Here is a 22,156-nt window from a genome sequence, read left to right on the forward strand (position 1 = left end):
TGTGTGTGTGTGTGTGTGTGTGTGTGTGTGTGTGTGTGTGTGTGTGTGTGTGTGTGTGTGAATGAAAGGCACTCAAATTGATTGTGCTGCCTGTGAAATATAGAACTCCTTACTCCAGGAAAAAAGTAGTGACTTAGGACTTGTAATTGCGACAGGTTGTTAATGCATTCTGTTGTTCAGTCATATCCGACTCTTCCTGACCACGTAGACCGTGCTGTCCATGAGGTTTTCTCTGCAAAAATACTAGAGTGGTTTACCGTTTCCTGCAAAACCAGAGGATTAAGGCACACAGAGGTGAAATGTCTTGCCCAAAGTCACTGGGTAGTAAGAATCTGGGTCCGAATTTGAACTTAATTCTTCCTAATTACAGGACACGCGCTCTATCCACTGATCCATCTATTTGATTCTGACTTGTGAAATTTCCTTCTTTCATTATGTTTATATCTCCTATTGATCTACGTGTTGTAGTTGAATAGGAGAGTGTTGGCACCTGAGCTGGGGCAGTTTCTTTACAGTGTGTTATATGCCCACTGGTGTTTTTTGTTTGCACATAGTTTCTTCAGTAAACGCTGCTTGAATTCAAGTTGTTAAATATTTGTACTTGACAAATCATCTTGTTGTAAATCTCAGCTTTTGAATCTCACGAGGTGCCAAATGCCATGTTATTGTATCCCTCCGAGTGTGTCTCCTGTTGAAGTATTCACAAAGTGCATTTCTACATATGCTTTCTCTGAGAAATCTAAGCCTCTACCAAGAATTTCAAACTTGGTTATGTACTGCACTCGTCTATCAGGGCATTTTAGTGAATTATTCATTTTTCCTTCAACTCTAAGTGTCCCAGTGGATGGAGAGAGCAGGGCCTGTAGTTAAGAAGATCCGGGTTCTGATAGAGCTTCAGACTCTTTCTTTTGGTGAGACCTTTGGCAAATCCCTTAACTTCTGGTTGCTTTGGTCTGCTTAACTAATAAGAGTATAATAAAAGCACCTACCTCAAAGGGTTGAAGTGAGAATCAAAGGAGGAAATATTTGTAAAATGTCTGTCACATAGTAGAAACTTTGGAAATACTTATTCCCCCCCCCTTCTCCTTTTAAAATTATGTGAATTTCTTTGCTAGAAACATTCAGTGTGATTACAGTTTAACTTACTCTTCATGTTCTTCTCTTTTTTCCCCTCCCCCTCCTCTCTTTTTAGAGGCTGATACCACACCTTTTCCTATTCAAGCTGAAGTGACACTGCAAACCAACTTTTTTGGCACCAGAGCTGTATCTGCAGAATTATTGCCTCTGATAAAACCCCAAGGTAAATTCAATATCTGGAATATAAAGTACTAACCTTCTTTATGCAAGGAGGAAAGATCTAGAATTACCAATTGTTTAACACTAAACAAAAGAGCTGAATTCTGGTTCCAGTCCTAACAATGTTTCTTTGTCTGATTACCCCTGTTTTTCTGGACCTTTATTCTGAGAGTTTAAAAGAAGAAATTAGATTTGTTAATCTCTAATGCCACTCCTGCCTGTTTCTCCACTCTCTTAGTTCAGGGCCATTGTGAAATGTTTCACAACATTAAATAAGTCATATCTAGAAAAATACAGCTTGGGGCACCTCCAACACCTTCAGAGGAATCTTTTTTCTGAATGAGATCTCCTGTTTGGTCGATGAAAATATAACCATTCATCGTACCACCTGAGTCTTAAATACATCTCTGTGTAGAGAATTGGGGGAAACCTGCTTCAAGGCCTTGGATTCCCAGAATGAAGGAGAATAATATTTATAAGAATAATTATGTGATATTCATTAAAATCACACTCATCATTAGAAAAGCCCCCTCACCTTTCATGTATTTGGCATGTACTTTAGGTAAAGTAAGCATTCAGTTGGACAAAGAGCAATTAAATATATGTGTGTGTATACATACGTATGTATATATATGTATATATATATATATATATATATATATATATATGAAACAGAAAAAAGTCCTGATCTTTAGAATAAGGCAACTATTGAAGTATAGTCTAAATGTTTAAGGTAACTAACTGTCTTCCATTGAGATGAGTTAAGGCAATCTTTGAAGTAAGAAGTGCTTTATCATCTTGAAGATTGACCTTTACCTGAATGATAGAGCATAGTACAGATTTTCTTCATCCTGAAGGTCAGTGAAATAAAAATATACATGCATCTCACAATATCAGGTAACTTAATGAAGAAATAACTGTGAACTATGAATTATTTCAAAGAATGGTTGAAAGAACAATATGATTTCAGATGTCTCCCTATCTTTTATTACAGGTAGAGTGGTGAATGTCTCTAGCATGATGAGTGTACTTTCTCTTAAAAAGTGCAGCCCAGAACTACAGCAGATATTTAGGAGTGACACAATCACAGAGGAAGAGCTGGTGGGGCTCATGAAGAAGTTTGTGGAAGATGCAAAGAACGGAGTGCACCAGAAGGAAGGTTGGCCTAACACTGCTTATGGAGTGTCCAAGATTGGAGTCACTGTCTTGTCAAGAATCCATGCCAGGCAGCTGAATGAGCAGAGGAAAGCTGATAATATTCTTCTGAATGCCTGCTGCCCAGGATGGGTGAGAACTGATATGGCAGGACCTAAGGCTCCCAAAAGTGTAGAGGAAGGAGCTGAGACCCCAGTTTATTTGGCTCTTTTACCCCCAGGTGTTACAGAACCTCATGGCCAATTTGTTTCAGAGAAAAAGGTTGAAAAATGGTAAACTTAATTTGTGAATCCATTCTAGTAATACTTCAGTGCTACACATCTCAGATTTGATTTAAAAGTGCATTTAGAAAGAAATAAAAATTAAAAATACATTTTATACCTTTACTAATTGTCACAGTGAATTCCTATAATTCACTTTGAGTTGCTTGACAATTACTGAGAGATTTTGTAATGACTAAGATTTGTAATGACTCAGTATTTGTAATGTAGGGGGAAAAATTCAAAATTCTGTTTGTCTAAATAGAATAAAAAAGTTTCCCAAAACTACCAATGAATAATAAATTAATTAGTCTGAAATTTTAGTCATTGCTAACCAATTTTAACCTGCAGAATTCGCTTCACCACAGAAATAGGTAATGTATGCAGTTTCCTTGTGCTGATGAAATGGAAATATAACCAGCCAATACCACAATGTTGGGGGGGCAAGGGAGACGTGTGCTTTGGGGTATTACTGGGCCATTCCTCAGAGGCTGTCAAGGTGACCTTCAGGTGAAATATCTTCTGATGCCATATTGCAAGCTACCTCTATTACAAAGCTTCCTTCTATGAGAATGTAAGATTTCTCTTATAATTCCTAAGATCCTTTGTAAATTTTAGGACCTTTTGAGTGGTATTAATGCATCTTGGCAGATTACTCATTTAATCAGATTACTTATTTAAAATTAACATAATTGCTGCCCTGAAGTCAAAAGACACAGGCAATGATTTCTTGAACTTGACATCTGAAGCAGCAAGGAATATTTGAAAAGAATCAGGAATACCCTGGAATAGTTAAAACGCTGTCTACATCTTTGGAGTTAGAAGAAAGAAGGGTTTTAGCTTCATGGGGGTGAGGAAAAGGGAAAAGGGAGACTCCTAGATAGGGGCTATGAGCCAGTGAAAACATGTTTGGCTCCAATGGTCCCAGCCCCCAAGATGCATGTGTGGCCCAAGAAACTGAACACTGTTCTCCCCAGTCCAGGCTCTTGACAGATGCCTCTAAGAGTCAAATTCAGTATGTCCTTGCCTGTCCTTCCTCACTCCTTATCAGGCAACATAGAATTCATTTTACTACTCCTCATTTCACTAGTGCCAACTATTTCCCCTCTGGATGACAGGGCAGAAGTCTACTGGTGCCAGCCAGTTCTTGGTCTAAAATGACAGAAATCTGAACCCTAAGGGACTACAGGCCCCTTCTGGCCAGAGGTGCACATTTCTACATTCAGAAGCCCTCCTACTGTTTGCTGCCCTTGGCCCAGGGCAATGGAGGCTGAACACTGAAGGGCTCTGCTACTCTTCATCTCAACCTTCTTAATCCAGAGGAACTTCACTTAAATGACAGCCTGGGAAATTTAGTGACATAATGGAGAGAGGGCTGGACTTGCAGTCAGGAAGACCTAAGTTCAAATCTTGCCTCAGATACTTACTAGCTGTGTGATCCTGAGGAAATCACATAATCTTGCTTGCCTCAGTTTTTTTCATTTGTAAAATTAGAAAAGGAAACTGCAAACACTCCAGTGTCTCTGACAAGAAAATCCCATATTGAGTAAGGAGGAGCTGGATGGAACTCAAGAAAAAAAAATCCAGTTTTTTGGTTGGAAGATTTTAAAGCCTTAAATTGAAATAGTAGCAGCAAAAGATGTCATTTATATGACATTTAGTATGTCCTGAAATACAAATATCTTTTTGAATCACCTATATTGTACCCAATTGTTTTTCTTCAGAGTTTTTTGAAGTCCTTTTGAAGACTCCAATCCTACATAAAGTGAAAGTCTCTACTTACAATTGGTACAAAAAATACTTTATCGGATATATCTTCTTTCTTATTTGAAGTATTTTATTGGTGTACATGGGAATAGAGGTATCCTATTGACAGAGAGCAATGCTTTTTTATTCTCATTTCTTTTTTTCTTTAATAGTATTTTTTCCAATTACATGTAAAGATTCTTCCCAATATTCATATCTGTAAAATTTTTAGTTTCAGATGTTTCTCACTCCCTCCATACCCAAGATAACAAGCAATCTGATATAGGCTACATATGTACAAGCATGTTCAACAGATTGCCACATTAGTCAGGTTGTGAAAGAAGAATCAGAACAAAAGGGAAAAATCATGACAAAGAAAAAAAAAAGCAAAAAAAAGTGAAAGTAGTAAGCTTCACTCTGAATTCAGACTCCATAGTTCTTTATCTGGACTCTTTTGGAATTGTCTTAAGTCATTGTATTGCTGAGAAGAGACAAATCTGTCATAGTTAATCATTGCACAGTGTTGCTGTTGCTATGTAAAATGTATGATTGACATCAAGACTAAAAAAATGAGAGTAAATCACTAGATCTGTAGTCCCTGCATCAATCTTAAGAGAACGATGACATAAGTATTATTAGCCCCACGGCTTGAAGAGGAAACTGAGTCTAAAAGAGAAGCAGTGATTTGCCCATGAACAATGCCACATGGAAGCCCCCCAAAAAGAGAAAAGGATGGCAGCCTTTTGAATTGGACATTAGGAGGCCATTGATACCCTTTGAGAGAGCTAAAAGTTTCACTGATACACTGTTTGGGGTGACATTAAAGTTGATTAGTTAATTTAGGTCTCTTAAATAAAAAAAAAACTTAAGCCCAGAAATTACTGGGAGACAAAATTTTAATAAGAGTGAAAAAAATAATGATAACCCGGACTGGCCAGGTGGAGCAGTGAATAGAGCACCGGCCCTGGAGTCAGGAGGACCTGATTTCAAAACCAGTGTCAGACACTTAACACTCAATTAGTCATATGACCTTGGGCATGTCACTTAACCCCAATTCCACTCTCTTCCCCCCTCCAAAAAAAAAGAGAAAGATCTCAGGTTTGGGGGACCAGCCTAGAGTCAGGAGAACCTGAGTTCAAATCCAGTCTCAGACACTTAATGCTTACTAGTGTGTGACCTTGGGCAAGTCACTTAACACCAATTGCCCTACCTTCCCCCCCTGCAAAAAAATAATAACTCTCAATAACAAATTATGGTCTATAAAGCACTTAATATACATCACCTTTGAACACCACAACAGGTCTTTATAATACATACTTCAGAAATAATAGAAACTGAGACTCAAAAGAATTAAAGGATGGTTATGGTCTATGGTAGCATGGCTAAATAATAGTAGAGGGAGTATTCTATCCTCTCTTATATGATGCCAAGTCCACTATTCTTCAGGGGAGAAGAAGCGCTTTCCCTACTGATAAATATTATTGATGCACACAACCCTCTTACTCACTCAGATCTTTGGAATCTGGTTTTTGATCTCAGCACTCCACTTATGTCTCATGACCTTTTCTTAATCTGCATCCTTTCTGATCTATCTGTTGCATTTGACATCATTGAACAGCCATTCCTAAATATTCTCTCCTCTCTGAGTTTTCATGGCAATACTCTTTCCTATCTCCCCTCTCCTTCTCAGAAAAATATTTATGCCTCTTTTTGTGATTGCAAAGAATATGAATCCAAAAGGAAGCTCATAAATTGGGGAATGACTGAAAAAGTTGTGGCATATAAATTGTTCTGTAAAAAATGGTGAAGGAAATATTCTCGGAGAAATGTGGGAAGACTTGCATGAACAGAGGCAGAATGCAATGAAAAGAATCACTAGAACAGTTTCTACAACAGCAACAATATGGTCAAGACAAACAACTCTGAAAGAATTAGAAACTCTATTGAGCACAATTTCAGAGGACTAATGATGAAACATCCAAACCACCTAATACAGAGGTGAAGGACTCAGAGTGAAGAATGAAACATATAATAAGGGGAGACTTCAATATATTGCCTACTGAGTTACACCACTCTAACTAGGAAAAGAAAAAGAAACCAGTTGGGGACCTGAATAGGATTGTCAAAAATGAACTCTCATGGACCTCTGACAATAACTGAATGGAAATAGAAATATACCTTTCTTTATTGTTAATAATACCTTCACTAAGAATACCCATGTAATGGACATAAAACTTCATGAATGCAAAAAACAGAAAACACTGAACACTTTGGAATGACAATGCAATTATATAAAAAAAGGAAAAAAAGAAGTAAGAACTAAAAATTAATGGAAGATTGATAGCAGAGAAGGAGGAAAAAGGAAAGTTCAACTTCCTCACCACAATTCCACAAAGATTTATAGAACACATCCAACCAGGATGCTTTTTTTAAAATCACAGTAAGTCAGTTTGCCAGCTCAAGTCAGCATGGGGAGATAGACTGAGAGGTCTGAGAACAATGGGAAAAAGTTCAGATTTATCAATTCTAGAAGATGTAATGAGTAAAGAAGTGAGAGTTTCAAAGAAATTAACATGATTAATTTTGAACACATAAAATTTTAAAGTGTATTACAATCAAAGGCGAATCATCTAAAATTGAAAGAGGAGATAACTGGGGAAAATACCAGGAGGAAATTTCTCTGATAAAACTTTCCTTTCTTAGCTATATAAGGAATTGGTTCAAATTTTGAACAAATCATTCCTCAGTTGATAAATGGTCAAAGGCTGTGAATGGTTAGCACTCAAAGGGGAAAAAAAATCAAAACTAGCTAGAAACATGAAAAAATGCTCCACATCACTAGACATTAGAGTTTACTTCAAGGGCGGCTAGGTGGCGCAGTGAGTAAAGTCGGGAGGACCTAAGTTCGGTTCCGCCTCAGACACTTAACACCCACACAAAAAAACTAGCCTTGTAACCTTGGGCAAGTTACTTAACCCCAATTGCCCTCCAAAAGGCAAACAAAAAAAAAAGTTTACTTCAAAACAATTCTGAGATTCTATGACCATATACAAAAGCATTAAAAACTCATGAAGGAAAATAAAGCAGAACTGTTAAGTACATTTTTAAAATGTCCACATTGCTACAAAAACCCTACCCAATAAAGAAACATTAAAAGGGGGAAAAATGGATTTTTCAATCAAGATTTTTCAGTGATTAAAACAGGGAATTCTAATTCTGCTCCATCTTAGCTCCAGTGCTCCCATCCTAGCTCTTAATTCTGCGAGCTACAGAGAAATAAAATCATCCACAAGATAGTTCTTCAAATACCTGGAAACCAGCTAGGATGTCTTCCCTTAGGGTTCACTTTTCCTCACAGGCTAACCACAAGCATTTCTTTCAGCAAATCTTCATATGGCATGCTATCCAATTTTTTTCAGCATCCTGATAACCTCTTCTACATTTGCCTCATTCTGCCAACGTCCTTTCTAAAATGTAGCATTCATAATTTAACACAATATTCCAGATGCCTAATCAGACAAAAACATAGTGTGACCAAAATATATATCATTTTGGATGCTCCTCCTCTCTTAATGAAGCTTAAGTTTGCAGGCAACACTCTAAAATTGCAAATTACAGGGCAGGAGATGGATGTGAAGTGGTAGTTTCCACAAGGGGAATATACCAATAAAATTACAATTTTGGTTTTTTTTAAAAAAATGTTCATTAGCTTTTTTTAGATGTCAAATAACAATGCTGACATGTCTAGCTTGCACTCCATGCTCTCTCTTTCTTGGTGATCTTTTAACTGTTTTATTCAGAAGTTAAGGGACATTGAAAAAAACCATAACCATGTGCAAAGTACAACATACAGGATTATATTTCCATTATATTCTTTTTTTTAGTATTTAATTCAATGTTTCTTTGAAAGTTGTCTTGTTTGATTTTTTCTGTACTTTCTTCAGTTCTCTTCTCTCTTTTTTCTTTTTTTTGTAGTTTATTTTATTTTTTAGTTTACATCACTCATTTCCACAAGATTTTGAGTTACAAATTTTCTCCCCATTTTCCCCTACCCACCACCCCAAAACAGCCATCCCACTGAATATCCCCTCCCCCAATCTGCTCTCTCCTCTATCTCCCTCCATACCCCCTCTGACTTTCCAGTAGGGCATGGTGGATTTCTATGCCCCAGTGCCTGTATATCTTATTTCCTAGTTACATGTAAAATACTACTACTAATAATAATAATAACAATAATAATATATTTTTTAAACATTTGATTTTAAACCTTTGAATTCCAGATTCTTTTCCTACCTCCCTAGTCACCCAGCCTTACAGGGAAGATAAGCAATTCAATATAGGTTGTACTTGTGTATCTATGCAAAATATTTCCATAGTGGATATATTGTGAAAGACTGACTATTTTCCCCTCCATTGCATCCCACCCCCCTCTTGTTCTATTCTCTACTTTGATCCTGTTCCTTTTCAAAATTAGGTGCTTTCAACACTTCCAGTCACTTTTGCTTTAACCTGCTTGGATCTGGATTTCAGTCTTGGGTGGTGCTCCTGGACTGTGTGACCAGTGAGCCAGAGCTTGTGGAAGCGGCAGAGAGGGCGCTCTCCTAAAAGCTCTGGCAGCCGCAAAAACCCCAGCAATTTGGGACAAAGCTCTCTGCATTCTGGAAGCAGAGATCTACCATGGCAAAGAGCTCAAGTCAAGTAATTGGCTGGCAAGATGAGCAAGCAGAGGAAGCATAAACAGACCATAGAATTCTTTTTTGGGGACAAAAAGGATCAAATCATAGAAAAGGGGAAGACAACAAAGTCAGAACTCCTGCATCAGAAGCCTCCAAGAATAATATGAACTGGTTACAGGCCATGCAGCTGAAGAAGGATTTTGAAAATCAAGTAAGAGAAGTGGAGGAAAAATTGGAAAGAGAAATGAGAATGATGCAAGAAAAACATGAAAAGTGAGTCAATAGCTTGCTAAAGGAGACTCAAAACTATACTGAAGAAAATAACATCTTAAAAAATAGACCAACTCAAATGGCAAAAGAAGCCCAAAAAGACAATGAGGAGAAAAATGGCTTAAAAAGCTGAATTTGCCAGATGGAAAAAGAATTTCAAAAATTCATTGAAGAGAATTCACCCCTTCAAAATTATATTGGAGCAATTGGAAGCTAATGACTTTATGAGAAATCAAGGTACTATAAAACAGATCCAAACAAATGAAAAAATAGAAGGCAAAGTGCAACTGAAGGAGACCTTTTCCCTTATCTGTGAACCTCCTTGAAAGGATAAGGAAAAGTTCCTTGTAGGAAGTGACACTTGAATTGACCCCTGAAGCCATCATCACTCCATGGATGTGTATACGTATGGGTTTTCACACACACAGAGCACTACTACTGACCCCCTCCCCCAACACAAACATATATATCCTGACACCATCCTCACCACCCACCATTCACTGCTGGGATGAAATACACTCTAGTGATAGGTATGAGCAAAGGAATAAAAAGAGAACAGGACAAAAGGAAGAGTTTGGCTAGATGCTAGAATATAAAATAGAACAAGGGAGTAGCCTGGGATAAGCATCAGAAATCAGGTTGAAATCAGCTTGCAGAAGGACTCTGAATGACATTGTACTTATATGTGACTTGCTAAGCAATGGGAAGCCACTGAAGGGTTTTGAATAGAGAAGTAACTATCCCATCAAAACTTAGCAAGATGGCTCTGGCAGAGGCTTGAAGGATATAATGAAGAGGAATGAACTGATACCTTTGGGAGCTCTGCCCAAGTGAGGAGAGATGGGTGGGGCTGTCTGTAGAAGGTGTACCCAACCTTCTCTAAACCTCCAGGGGCTATCAGACTGCACCTGAGGGCAAATTACTCAGACACCAGATGACCTTGACCTTGGAGCCCAAGCTTACTCCAACCTTTGGGAAAAGGATTGGTGGGGAGAAAAGATGCTAAGTCAATACTAAAATGACTCTTACCTGTGGCAACTAAATTCTACACTCACCTTCTATCTTTCTTAAATGGTTTCCAAGCATCTTGAAAACCAGCATTCTTTTTATTTTGTAAAGAGGCTGAGGAGTGGGCATGAGATCGCAGAGGTCCAGCGGCCCTAGTCCTGACTGACACATTCTCTCATTTTCTTCCATATACTTTTCCTTGAAGCATTAGCTCTTTCTGTCCATATATGTGGCTGTAAGGAATTTCTACATATCCCAATGTGTGTGAATACATATATCTCTGCACAGGTGTATACATGCATGTGCACACACACAGGGATAGGGATAGAGATTAGTCTTGTGATTTAACTCTACTAGGGAGCTCCTTGTGAGTTATTTCCTCTACCAATGCAGATCAGGCTCTCTGTAACTTAAAGTCTTGGAAAGCTGCTGAGAGCACTGAGCGGTGACATGAGTTATCCAGGAACATAGTTTGCACCTGACAGAGGCAGGACTCAAACTCAGATCCTCCTGGCTCCAAAGACAGCTCTCCATCCAGTGCTCCACACTGCCTCTCTCTATATATACACCTATTTATGAGTGTGTGTCTATAACACATACCTTTTAATATAACAGTCATTTTCCAAAATAATACCTCATTAGACCATATTTGAAAATACAAGCAAAGCCACCTACATCTGATGTCACATTGTCCCCTCCTACCTTCAGAGTCTCCTACTTCTCTACCAAGAGGAGGAACATGAGTTCATCTGCTCTCAGGAGCTAAGATTGGTTATTATCATTAATCAGAGTTTCTGTGACTTTCAAGTCTTGCTTTTATTTACATTATTGTAGTCATTGTCTGTATAAATCTTATTCTGAAGACCAGTTTTGTCTGTGTCTATATACATCTCTGTGTATATGTATAGGTGTATATATGTATCCATAGAATTCCAGATTTTTGCTATTTCTTCAAATATGTTCACACATCAATATATTTAATATAACAAAACATATCAATATGATCATCAATCAATATAAAAATATATTCACTATAATATACTAATAATAAATGTATTGTGTGTCTATATATGTGTGTATTTTTCAAGTGGGAGCAAAAATTGGAGACAAGTGGATATCTGTGTATCAGGTTTCTTTAAGTACTTCACAACATTACTTGTATTTCCAGGCTGCTTCCACATTCCTCTGGCCACATCAACCCTCTTCTTGGCATTTTATGATACTGTACATATGGGACATCTTGCTGAATGAGACATTCAATCTCCTGCCTCCACATCTTTTCCCCAGCTGTCATCCCATTCCTACCATGGTCTTCTTCCTTCCATGTACTTTTGCAGCCTCTAAACAGCTTCAAGGTTCTTCTTAAAGTTTTCTGGAGACTTTTCCTGACTCACCCAGTTGCTAGTGCCCCTTTCCTGCTGCTTCCCGAATACATTTGTATACATTTAATATTTACTCATCTGTGAATATTTTCTATTCCAACAGAAGAATGTGTCCTCCCTGAGGGCAAGAACTACCTTACTTTTATATTTGTACTTTCAGCACTGAATGTAGAGATTGGATGAAAGCAAGTGCTTAATAGAAACTTCCTGAAGGGGTGATGGTTTTGCAAACAACAGAACATCAAAAACTCAAAATCAAAGGACCATGCATCCTGCAAACAGTCAGGCACCACAGGGATAGAGGAAATGATCTGAGCAGGTCAGGAGATTTATGGAGGCATATTCCTTAGAATATCTGCAGACACTTGAAGCAGCTTTAGTCCTATTACCCATAAATCCTCTCAGGGTAAACTGATAATCAATGACAGAACCAACTTTTTTCCAGATATTTCCCACTACTTCTTTGGAACTTGGGAGTATCTTGGACACTTTCCAAGTATACAACTCCCTGCTCTGCCACCCCACCTGGGTGCATTGAACCAAGACTTTTAGCGGCTCATTGTAGGGAACTTGGAAAGTTCTAGAAAAAAAAATTTTTTAGAAAATTCAAAACTAATTATGGGAAAAGAAAATATTTCTAAGTTAAATAATTATCCGAGAAACTACAGAAAAGATTCGAATAAACCCTCGTAACGGTTTGCGGTTCAGTGTTTTGTGTTTTGTTTTACTCCTCCACCTGGAATTTACAAATCTAGGACTCTTTGGCTATTCTGCTTTAGAGGAGAGAGACGCTTGTGGGACTGGGGAGGAGAGAAGCTGGAAAATTTTATATTCGTGCTCTACCAGTAGTCAGAAGGAGGCCGGAGTGCGGGAAGTTGTGAAAGTGGAGGGGAGGGCGGGTTGGAGATGGGGGCTGGTGGATGATGCGGGAGGATTTGCGCCGAACTTTGGGCTTTATAACCAGCGCCAGGCACAACTCAAGCAAAAGTTCACTCGCCCCCGCTGCCCTGTCCGCTTTCTCCATACTGCATCTCCGCTCCAGCCTCAGTTCAGTGTCTTGAACCTCCTGCCCTCTACCAAAGCCGAGTCATGTCTTCCCGCAGCCGAGTGGCCGTGGTGACCGAGAGTAACAAGGGGATCGGCTTCGCCATCGTGCGCGATCTGTGCAAGAAATTCTCTGGGGACGTGATTCTCACCTCCAGGAACCCAACCCTGGGCCAGGAGGCTGTGAAGAAGCTGAACCCTCTTTTCCACCAGCTGGACATCACTGACCCGCAGAGCATTCGGACCCTGCGGGGATTTCTCAAGGAGCGGTATGGGGGTGTGGATGTGCTGATCAACAACGCTGGGATGGCCTTCAAAAGTAGAACACGGGCGAGTGAGACTGTGTGTGTGAATGAAAGTCGCTCAAATTGATTGTGTTGCATGTGAAATACAGAACTCCTCACTCCAGGAAAAAAGATCTGTGGGGTGAGTGACCTTAGAATACAGGACCTGTAATGGCGACAGGTTGTTAATTCATTCTGTTATTCACAGGAGCATCTCACTCTTCCTAACTGCCTAAAGGAGTGGTTTGCAGTTTCCTGGAAAACCAGAGGATCAAGGCACACAGAGGTGAAATGTCTTGCCCAAAGTCACTGGGTAGTAAGAGTCTGGGTCCGAATTTGAACTTAGTTCTTCCTAATTACAGGACACGTCCTCTATCCACTGATCCATCTATTTGACTCTAACTCGTGAAATTTCCTTCTATCATTTTGTTTATATCTCCTAGTTATCTACGAGTGTAGGTGTTGTCGCGATATGATTTAGTCAGTAAGTGCTTCTTGATTCAAATTGTTGAATATTTGAACTTGACTAGTCATCTTGATGTAACTCTTATTTGACAGGAGGTATCAAATGCCCTGGAAGTTTCGGGTTAGGTAATGTTAATGTATCCCTCCAAGAATGTCTCCCGTTTAGGTATTCACAAAGTGCATTTCTGTATATACTTTCTCTAAGAAATCTAAGCCTTTACCAAGACTTTCAAACTTGGTTAAGGACCATATTCACCCATCAGGACACTTTATTGAATTATTCTACTTTTTCCTTCAACTCTAAGGGTCCAAATGGTTAGAAAGCACAGGGCCTGGAGTCAGGAAGATCAAGTTTCAACTATAGCCTCAGACACTTAGTTCTGGTGTGACCTTTGTCAAGTCACTTAAGTTCTGGTTGCCTTAGGCTGCTTAACTAATTAATATGGTGTAATGGAAATGTAAATTTTAAAGATCTTCCCTGCCCCTAGGCTAATGTGCACCTGAAGCCTGGGGTGGGAGGCTTGTTTTTCAGTAGATATTTCTTGATTGGCCAGTGAGTCAATAAGGTTGTTACATTCTCTGAGCCAGGAGAAGGCTATATAAGCCCTGATGTGTAGCTTTGTTTTGGGACTCACTTTGAGAAGTGTTCTGTGATTTGATCTGAATTCTGGGAAGCCGATGTTGAGAGTCCCCCGGCTTTGAAAAACCCAGAATGTGGAAACCCAGATGTTGACTGGGTATGGATGTAATGGTTGGACAGTTTGGAAATCTGTCTACTTGATGTTTCTGTCTTGATAATTATGCCTGTATACTTTGAGGTTCAGGGTGCTGACCTTTTCTCCTGAACAAAGTAAATGATATATGTCTGACTGATTAAAAAGTAAGCTTGTTAACCCATTTTGAGTTGCTTTCCTTTAACAAAGCAGATCCAAGAACCTGTGGTAGCTGCAAACCCTGAGGATGCTTGGGGTGCTTGCTGCTACATATGGGTATAATAAAAGCATTTACCTCCAAGGGTTATCGCGAGAATCAAATGAGAAAGTATTGTTAAAGTGTCTGTCACAGAGTAGGAGCTATAGAAATGTTTATCTACATCCTCTCACTTCTCCTCCCCACCCAGCTCCTTTTTAAAAATGATGTGAATTTCTGCTAGAAACATTCAGATTGATTCCTGTTTAATTTATTCTTCATGTTCTTCTCTTTTTTTTTCCCTCCCCCTCCTTTCTTTTTTTAGTTGCTGATACCACACCTTCTCCTATTCAAGCTGAGGTGACCATGCAAACCAACTTTTTTGGCACCAGAGCTGTATCTGCAGAATTACTGCCTCTGATAAAACCCCAAGGTAAAATCAATATCTGGAATACAAAGTACTAACCTTGTTTATGCAAGGAGAAAATATCTAGAATTATCAAACGTTTAGTACTAAACAAAAGATCTGAGTTCTGGCTCCAATTCTAACAATGTTGCCTTGTCTGATAATCCTTGTTTTTCTGGGCCTTTATTCTGACAGTTTTAAAGAAAAATAAATTAGATTTGATTATCTCTAATGCCACTCCTATTTCTTTCTTGATACATATGTCCCACCCTTTTAGGTCAGGGACATTGGGAAATGTTCTCCAACATTAAATAAGTCATATCTAGTATGACTTAGCAAAAAAAAAAAAAGGGAGGGGCGAGGGAGGGGAGTGAAAGGATTAAACTACCTCTGCTGTCAAGACTCCTCCCCAAAAAGAACATAGAGAATTCAGGAAGTTTTTCCACCCACATAGAGACATAAAAAGTTATTTATTCCAAAAGGTAACAAATTTAATTTTTAATTCTTTGAAAAATACATTTTGGGACACCTCCAACATCTTCAGAGGAAGCTTTTTTCTGAACGAGATCTCCTGGTTGGTCAATGAAAATGTAACTATTCATCCTACCACCTGAGTCTTACTTAAATACATCTGTTTGTTTGTTTTTTTTTATGTAGAGAATTGAGGGAAACCTGCTTCAGAAGAATCCCCTCACTTTTCATGTATTGGCACATGCTTTAGGTAAAGTAAGCATACAGTTGGGAAAAGAGAAATTTAAAAAAAATGTAACAGAAAAAAATCCTGATCTTTAGAATAAGACAACTATAGTGTAAATGTTTACCATATCTGCCCTCCACTCAGATGAGTTAAGACAGTCTTTGGAGTAAGAAGTGCTTTATCATCTTGAAGATGTATCTTTACCTGGATGACAGAACATTATTGTACAGATTATCTTTTTCCTGGGGGCCAGTGATATTTGAGATAATCAGAAGGTTTCATTTTCTAATTCTCCAGAGAGACCTGAATAGTCAGAAAAGCAATAGGTCAAAATTTATAGTAACAAGTTACACAGCCTATCAGGAGTCTATAAGGCTATGCTGGAACCAGCTTGAACCCAAGCTGAATGTTAAATTTCTGTCATAAATAGTTACACCTCAGAAATCAACAACTGTTATAAATAAGAGCTTGATTTATTGTGGATTTTCTAGACTTAAGAAGGTGATGGAGAAAATGGTTCAAAGTGTGCACATCCCACACACAGTGCCCCAACACCCTATTACACAGCATTGAACTGATCCCCTCCCTATTCCTAGATGCCAAATCTAAAGACTTGTAGATTATACAGAAACAGAGGAATATGGTATTCACTGTGTGGGAATTGCCCTTAATCAGATATCTGTGATATAGTCAAATCATCGCCTCATCAGAATTAAAAGTCAGACTTTGTATACTAATAATGATAGGAAATCCATGGTGTAAAAATGAAACTGATTTTTACTAACCAAGCAGTTGTCAATCATGGACAAGAGAAAGTATGTCAACCCTGAGTCAAATACTTTTATCTAGCTAGATGCTTAACCAGTGTCACTAAGTTGACACAACAAGGAAGTGAAAAGAGTTGAGAAAGCTCCTTAACCCACAGACATGATATGTTACACAAGGAAATGGCCATTGAAGACCACACTGACTTAGAATATATGCTCATTCACAAATTCTTTTGAGGAAGGCTACAGGATAATTATAAGCCTCGTCATCTCCTGAAGCAGAGGAGTGTAAAAAGAGTTTAAAGAAAACTTAGTAAGAGATCCAACTATGAAAAGTAATCCCAAGGATATTTAAAGATGAAAAGAATACAACAAAAAACCTGCTAAAATTATTGTATAAACTTTGTCTTTCTGGTATGGAGACTAAAAGTTTGTAAATGTTTTAAGGCAATCAGCACAATGTCATCCACAGAAATATCTAAAGAATTTCTCAACAATTTGGATACTGCTGATCTCCATTATCAAAGGCTGTCTCTTGGGGTGGCAAGGTGATGGAGTGAATAGAGAACCTGCCCTAGATTCAGGAAGATCTGAGTTCAAATCCAGACTCAGACACTTAACACTCACTAGCCCTGTGACCTTGGGCAAGTCATTTCACCCTAATTGCCCAGCCTTCTCCCTGCGAAAAAGCAAAAAAAAAAAAAAAAAAAGGATGCTTCTCCCCTTTTTATGCCTTCAACTAACATTTATGATCAGAAGGTCATCGAAAAGGAAAATATAATTTTTGTTGTGACATCTGTTGTGACATCAACTGTTTGTCCACATATATATATATACAGATGTACGTGCATGTTTTTGTGTATATTCATATATAGTGCATTCACAAGGCATAACTAAATGTATATGTGGACAATTACAAATTTCCCCCAGGCCCTCTAGCCTGCCCTTTTTTCCTGTTTTAAGTCATGACCTGACAGAACACCTGAATTACCTATCCCAAATAGAGAAATACAGAGATTTATATACTCTCGGGCCCTGAGTTAAACAGTGGTAAGAGAGCAGGCTGGATCGATTCTGAGAAATTGCAGATCTCCTTTAGGTTCATTTTTTTAATACCAACATTTCACCATTGTTGCTATATGAAAATAAGTCATAGAATATAGCAGTCTCTAAAGGATTAAAAACTCATTACTCAACATGGGAGGAAGTAGAGAGGTTTCTGATGGGTATTAGCTGTCTACAACATAAAAACAATGAGGAACTCCAGAGAATGATAAAAGAGCATTTATGTGATAAGCAGAGAACATGGGCCAGTCACATGGTGAGAGCAACGGATGACAGGTAAATAGACAGAGTGATGTCAGGAGAAAATGAGGAAAGTTTCCAGCAAAATCCATAGAGCTCTACCTCTACTAACCATATGGGAGGACATAAATAAGGGTAATGCAAGGCATGGCTGGGGTGCTTATTGGAAGGAATTTCTGAAACACTTGGATCACAGATCCATTTGAGATAAATTACTAGTGGACCTGTGATCTCATCAGTTTCTGTATAACTTCCAGCATTATAGACTGTGATCCATTTAGGCCTTCTCATTTGGTATGTCTTCTTGGTTGTAACAATGCTGTAGCATTTTAAAAAGTTAAATGCCTTTATTTTCTCCCTGCAATACAAAGAATAACATTTAAAAACAAACAAACACAAAAAGACTTCATGGCAAATACCAAGGTTCTCTATTTACCTAGTGGCTCTTAATTCAAATTCCATGGGACAACTTTAGCATTACATCACCTCCACAGATTGGTTCAGAGCCTGTTATTCTCCCTATACAGAATCCCAGTCAAAGTGTGGAAAGGCAGTTAGGAAAGTTGCATGATTGGCTGGCGTTCTCTAGAGGGAAAATAACCTAACCTCTGAACTACCAGGTCTACCAGGTAGAGCTTCAGTGCCCACTGCTGGGAAGCCCCTATGTATCAGGAAATGTTTTTATAAGTCATCATAAGCTCTTTCCGGGTAGTACCCTCTCTCATTTCTACTCAGCATTACCTACTTACTTATACATATGTTACAATTGTCTATCAAAAGGAAGATTTTTGTTTATTACCATTTTAAAAACATGCAAAGATGGGGTGGCTAGGTGGCACAGTGAGTGAAGCACAGGCCCTGGAATCAGGAGGACCCGAGTTCAGTTCCGGCCTCAAACACTTAATACCCCCCCCCCCACACACACACACACAAAACTAGCCATGTAACCTTGGGCAAGTTACTCAACCCCAATGCCCTCCAAAAAGGCAAAAAAGCAAAAAACTAAAACTAAAAAAAAAAAAAAACATGCAAAGATATCTAAATAGAGCCAAAGGCAATTTGGTGTTTGGATAGTTTTCATGAATTTATAATGACTTTTAACTGGGAATTTCCTCACACTGTATCAGAAAAGTGTTTAATTAAATGTTGATTAAATACTGATAGGTTCAATTCTTCCACACATTGCCATCTATGTTCATATACTCAAATGTAGCTCTGTACCTGACATATAGAAAGCACTTTATATTTTTTTCATTCATTTCATTGATTTTTCCTTTGATAAAAGATTTTTCAATGTGTGGACAAACAAACCATAATTCCCCATCCTACCAAAAAGGAGTTGCATTCCCAACTATTAAAAATATACATGTATCTCACAATATCAGGTAACTTAATGAAGAAATAACTGTGAACTATGAATTATTTCAAACAATGGTTGAAAGAACAATATGATTTCAGATGTCTCCCTATCTTTTATTACAGGTAGAGTGGTGAATGTCTCTAGCATGATGAGTGTACTTTCTCTTAAAAAGTGCAGCCCAGAACTACAGCAGATATTTAGGAGCGACACAATCACAGAGGAAGAGCTGGTGGGACTCATGAAGAAGTTTGTGGAAGATGCAAAGAACGGAGTGCACCAGAAGGAAGGTTGGCCTAACACTGCTTATGGAGTGTCCAAGATTGGAGTCACTGTCTTGTCAAGAATCCATGCCAGGCAGCTGAATGAGCAGAGGAAAGCTGATAATATTCTTCTGAATGCCTGCTGCCCAGGATGGGTGAGAACTGATATGGCGGGACCCAAGGCTCCCAAAAGTGTAAAGGAAGGAGTTGAGACCCCAGTTTATTTGGCTCTTTTACCCCCAGGTGTTACAGAACCACATGGCCAGTTTGTATCAGAGAAAAAGGTTGAAAAAGGGTAAATTTAATTTGTGAATCCTTTCTAGTAATACTTCAGTGCTACACATTTCAGATTTGATTTAAAAGTGCATTTAGAAAGAAATAAAAATTAAAGTACATTTTTTACCTTTATTAATTGTCACAGTGAATTCATATAACTCACTTTTAGTTGCCTGATAATTAGTGAGACATTTTGTAATGACTAAGATTTGTAATGACTCAGTATTTGTAATGTAGGAAAAAAATTCAAAATTATGTTTGTCTAAATGGAATAAAAAGTTTTCCCAAAACTACCACTAAATCATAAATTAATTAATCTGAAATTTTAGTCATTCCTAACCAAGTTTTACCTGCAGAATTTGCTTCATCACAGAAATAGGTAATGTATGCAGGTTCCTTATGCTGAAAAAATGCCAATATAACCAGTCAAGACCACAGGGTTCAGGGGGGATACATGTGCTTTGGGGCATTTACTGGGTCATTCCTCAGAGGCTGTCAAGGTGACCTTTAGGTGAAATACCTTCTGATGCCATATTGCAAGCTACCTCTGTTACAAAGCTTCTATGAGAATGCAAGACTTCTCTTATAATTCCCAAGATCCTTGGTAAATTTTAGGATCTTTTGAGTGGTACTAATGCATCTTGGAAGATTACTAATTTAAGCATACTCCTTAAGAAAAGATTGTGCTCAACAAATAATGCAGAATTAAATGTATATGGGTTTTGTTGGGAGAAATTGAAGCTCAAAGACAAATGGGGAAATCCAACTGAATCAGTGTAGTAGAAAGAGCAGAGGATTTGTAACCAGAATCTGGGTTTGAATCCCAGGTCTGCTCCTTACTATGTGATCTTGTGTGAGTCATTGAACTTCCTCTGAATCTTAGCAGCTAACTCTCAGCCCAAACTGCTTCTGTGTGAATCACAGGATCCAATGAGACCCTACCTATACAGGTTCGAATTAGTTGCTATTTAAAGGTTAAGTTGTAATTGTGAGGCAAAAGGTAATTATTATTGCTTCAATTTGTCCTCCCATAAAGTATCTGCTTAATACTTTGCAGTTCTTCTTCTTCTTTTTTGCTTTTTTTTGGAGGGGCAATTGGGGTTAAGTGACTTGCCCAAAATCACATGGCTAGTTAAATGTTAAGTGTCTGAGTTCAAATTTGAACTCAGGTCTTCCTTACTCCAGGGTCGTTGCTGTATTCACTGAGCCACCTAGCCACTCCTGTACTTTGTTGTTCTTTCAGAGCCACTCTGAACCTCTTTCAATGTGGGGAAGAGATGTTGACCCTTGGATGCTCTGGGGAATGTTGAAGGACCTGCCCTGAATTGAAATGGCAGGCCCTCCATGGCACAGCTTGAGACAGCCAAAGAGCAGGGAAAATCTCCTGATAAGAATGTCCCCACTCAGGGAAAAACAAGAAGCAGGAGCTGCATTCAGCAGTCAGAAGGGAGTCCACCTAATCTCTCCCCAACTACTTTTCTCCCTTGACCCACTGAATTCTTCCTACTTTCTTCAAGGACCTTTAGGTATTACCCACCCAACCCTGACATAGTCATCAAATCCCAGGACAGACACTGCACCGAAAGATTGACTCCAGAATATTTTCAGCGGGATTGTTTGGCTGTTTGTTTTTTTTTTCAGGAGGCCTTCCTCAGATTTTGGATGGTAAATAGGTCCTTTGGGGTTTTGCTTAAGAGTACATATCACAAATTGGTATTTTGAGATTAACAACTATTGCTGCCCTGAAGTCAAAAGACACAGGTCAGGGGCAGCTAGGTGGCTCAGTGAATAGAACACTGGCCCTGAAGTCAGGAGGATCTGAGTTCAAATCAGGCCTCAAACACTTAATACTTACTTACTAGCCATGTGACCTTGAGCAATTCACTTAACCCCAATTGCCCTGCCTTCCCCCCTCCAAAAAAAAAAAAAGACACAGGTAATTATTTCTTAAATTTGGCACCTTAAGCAGCAAAATATATTTGCTGAGGATCAGGAATACCCTGGAACAGCTAAAACATTATCTACCTCTTTCGAGTTAGAAGAAAGAAGGGTTTTAGTTTGGTGGGGGTGAGGAAAAGGGAAAAGGGAGATTCCTAGACGTGAATAGAACAAGATGGCAAGATAGGGGTTACGAGCCAGTGAAAACATGTTTGGCCACAATGGTGCTAGCCCTCAGGATGCTTGTGTGGCCCAAGAAACTGGACATTGCTCCCCCTAGCCTGCCCAGTCTCTAGTTGGATGCCCTTAAGAGTCAAATTCAGATAAAATGGATTTCCAGACCTTCTGGATGAAAAAGCCAAAACTCAATGAAAAATTCAACCTCCAATTATGAGATGCAAGAGAGACATAGAAAGGAAAACACACACACACACACACACACACACACACACACCCTGTTTTTTTTAATAAGAGCAAACTGTTTATAGACAAGTAGAGGGTATGGGTATAAATTACACAAAATGATGATAAAAAAAAAACCTTATTAAGGGCTAAAAGGAACTGCAATGGAAGAAGAAGAAAGAATGAAGCAGAAAAGGGTAAATTATGCCACACAAAGAGGCATAAAAACAATATAGCAGAGGAAAAGAAG

At 38.6% G+C, this 22,156-nt stretch overlaps 2 protein-coding genes across 2 annotated transcripts in view; both read left to right on the forward strand.

The window, feature by feature from the left end:
* The window catches only part of LOC138151474 (carbonyl reductase [NADPH] 1-like), a 3,456-nt gene extending 493 nt beyond the window's left edge, over positions 1 to 2,963 (forward strand). The window contains exons 2-3 of the mRNA XM_069074969.1: positions 1,193 to 1,300; positions 2,291 to 2,963. Coding sequence (XP_068931070.1) covers positions 1,193 to 1,300; positions 2,291 to 2,727 — 545 coding nt within the window. The 3' untranslated portion in view covers positions 2,728 to 2,963. The remainder of the gene's footprint in view (positions 1 to 1,192; positions 1,301 to 2,290) is intronic.
* A 9,904-nt stretch (positions 2,964 to 12,867) lies between these two features.
* On the forward strand, positions 12,868 to 19,874 carry LOC138151475 (carbonyl reductase [NADPH] 1-like). Its single transcript, XM_069074970.1, has 3 exons — positions 12,868 to 13,156; positions 14,821 to 14,928; positions 19,153 to 19,874. Exons 1-3 carry the CDS (start codon positions 12,883 to 12,885, stop codon positions 19,587 to 19,589), a joined length of 819 nt encoding a protein of 272 aa, XP_068931071.1. The 5' UTR covers positions 12,868 to 12,882; the 3' UTR covers positions 19,590 to 19,874.
* The last annotated feature ends 2,282 nt before the right edge of the window (positions 19,875 to 22,156 follow it).

Source organism: Petaurus breviceps, unplaced genomic scaffold (genome assembly GCF_028583685.1).
Source record: "Petaurus breviceps papuanus isolate PSGF00001 unplaced genomic scaffold, PetGlider_PUasm1.0 90897, whole genome shotgun sequence".
NCBI lineage: Eukaryota > Metazoa > Chordata > Mammalia > Diprotodontia > Petauridae > Petaurus > Petaurus breviceps.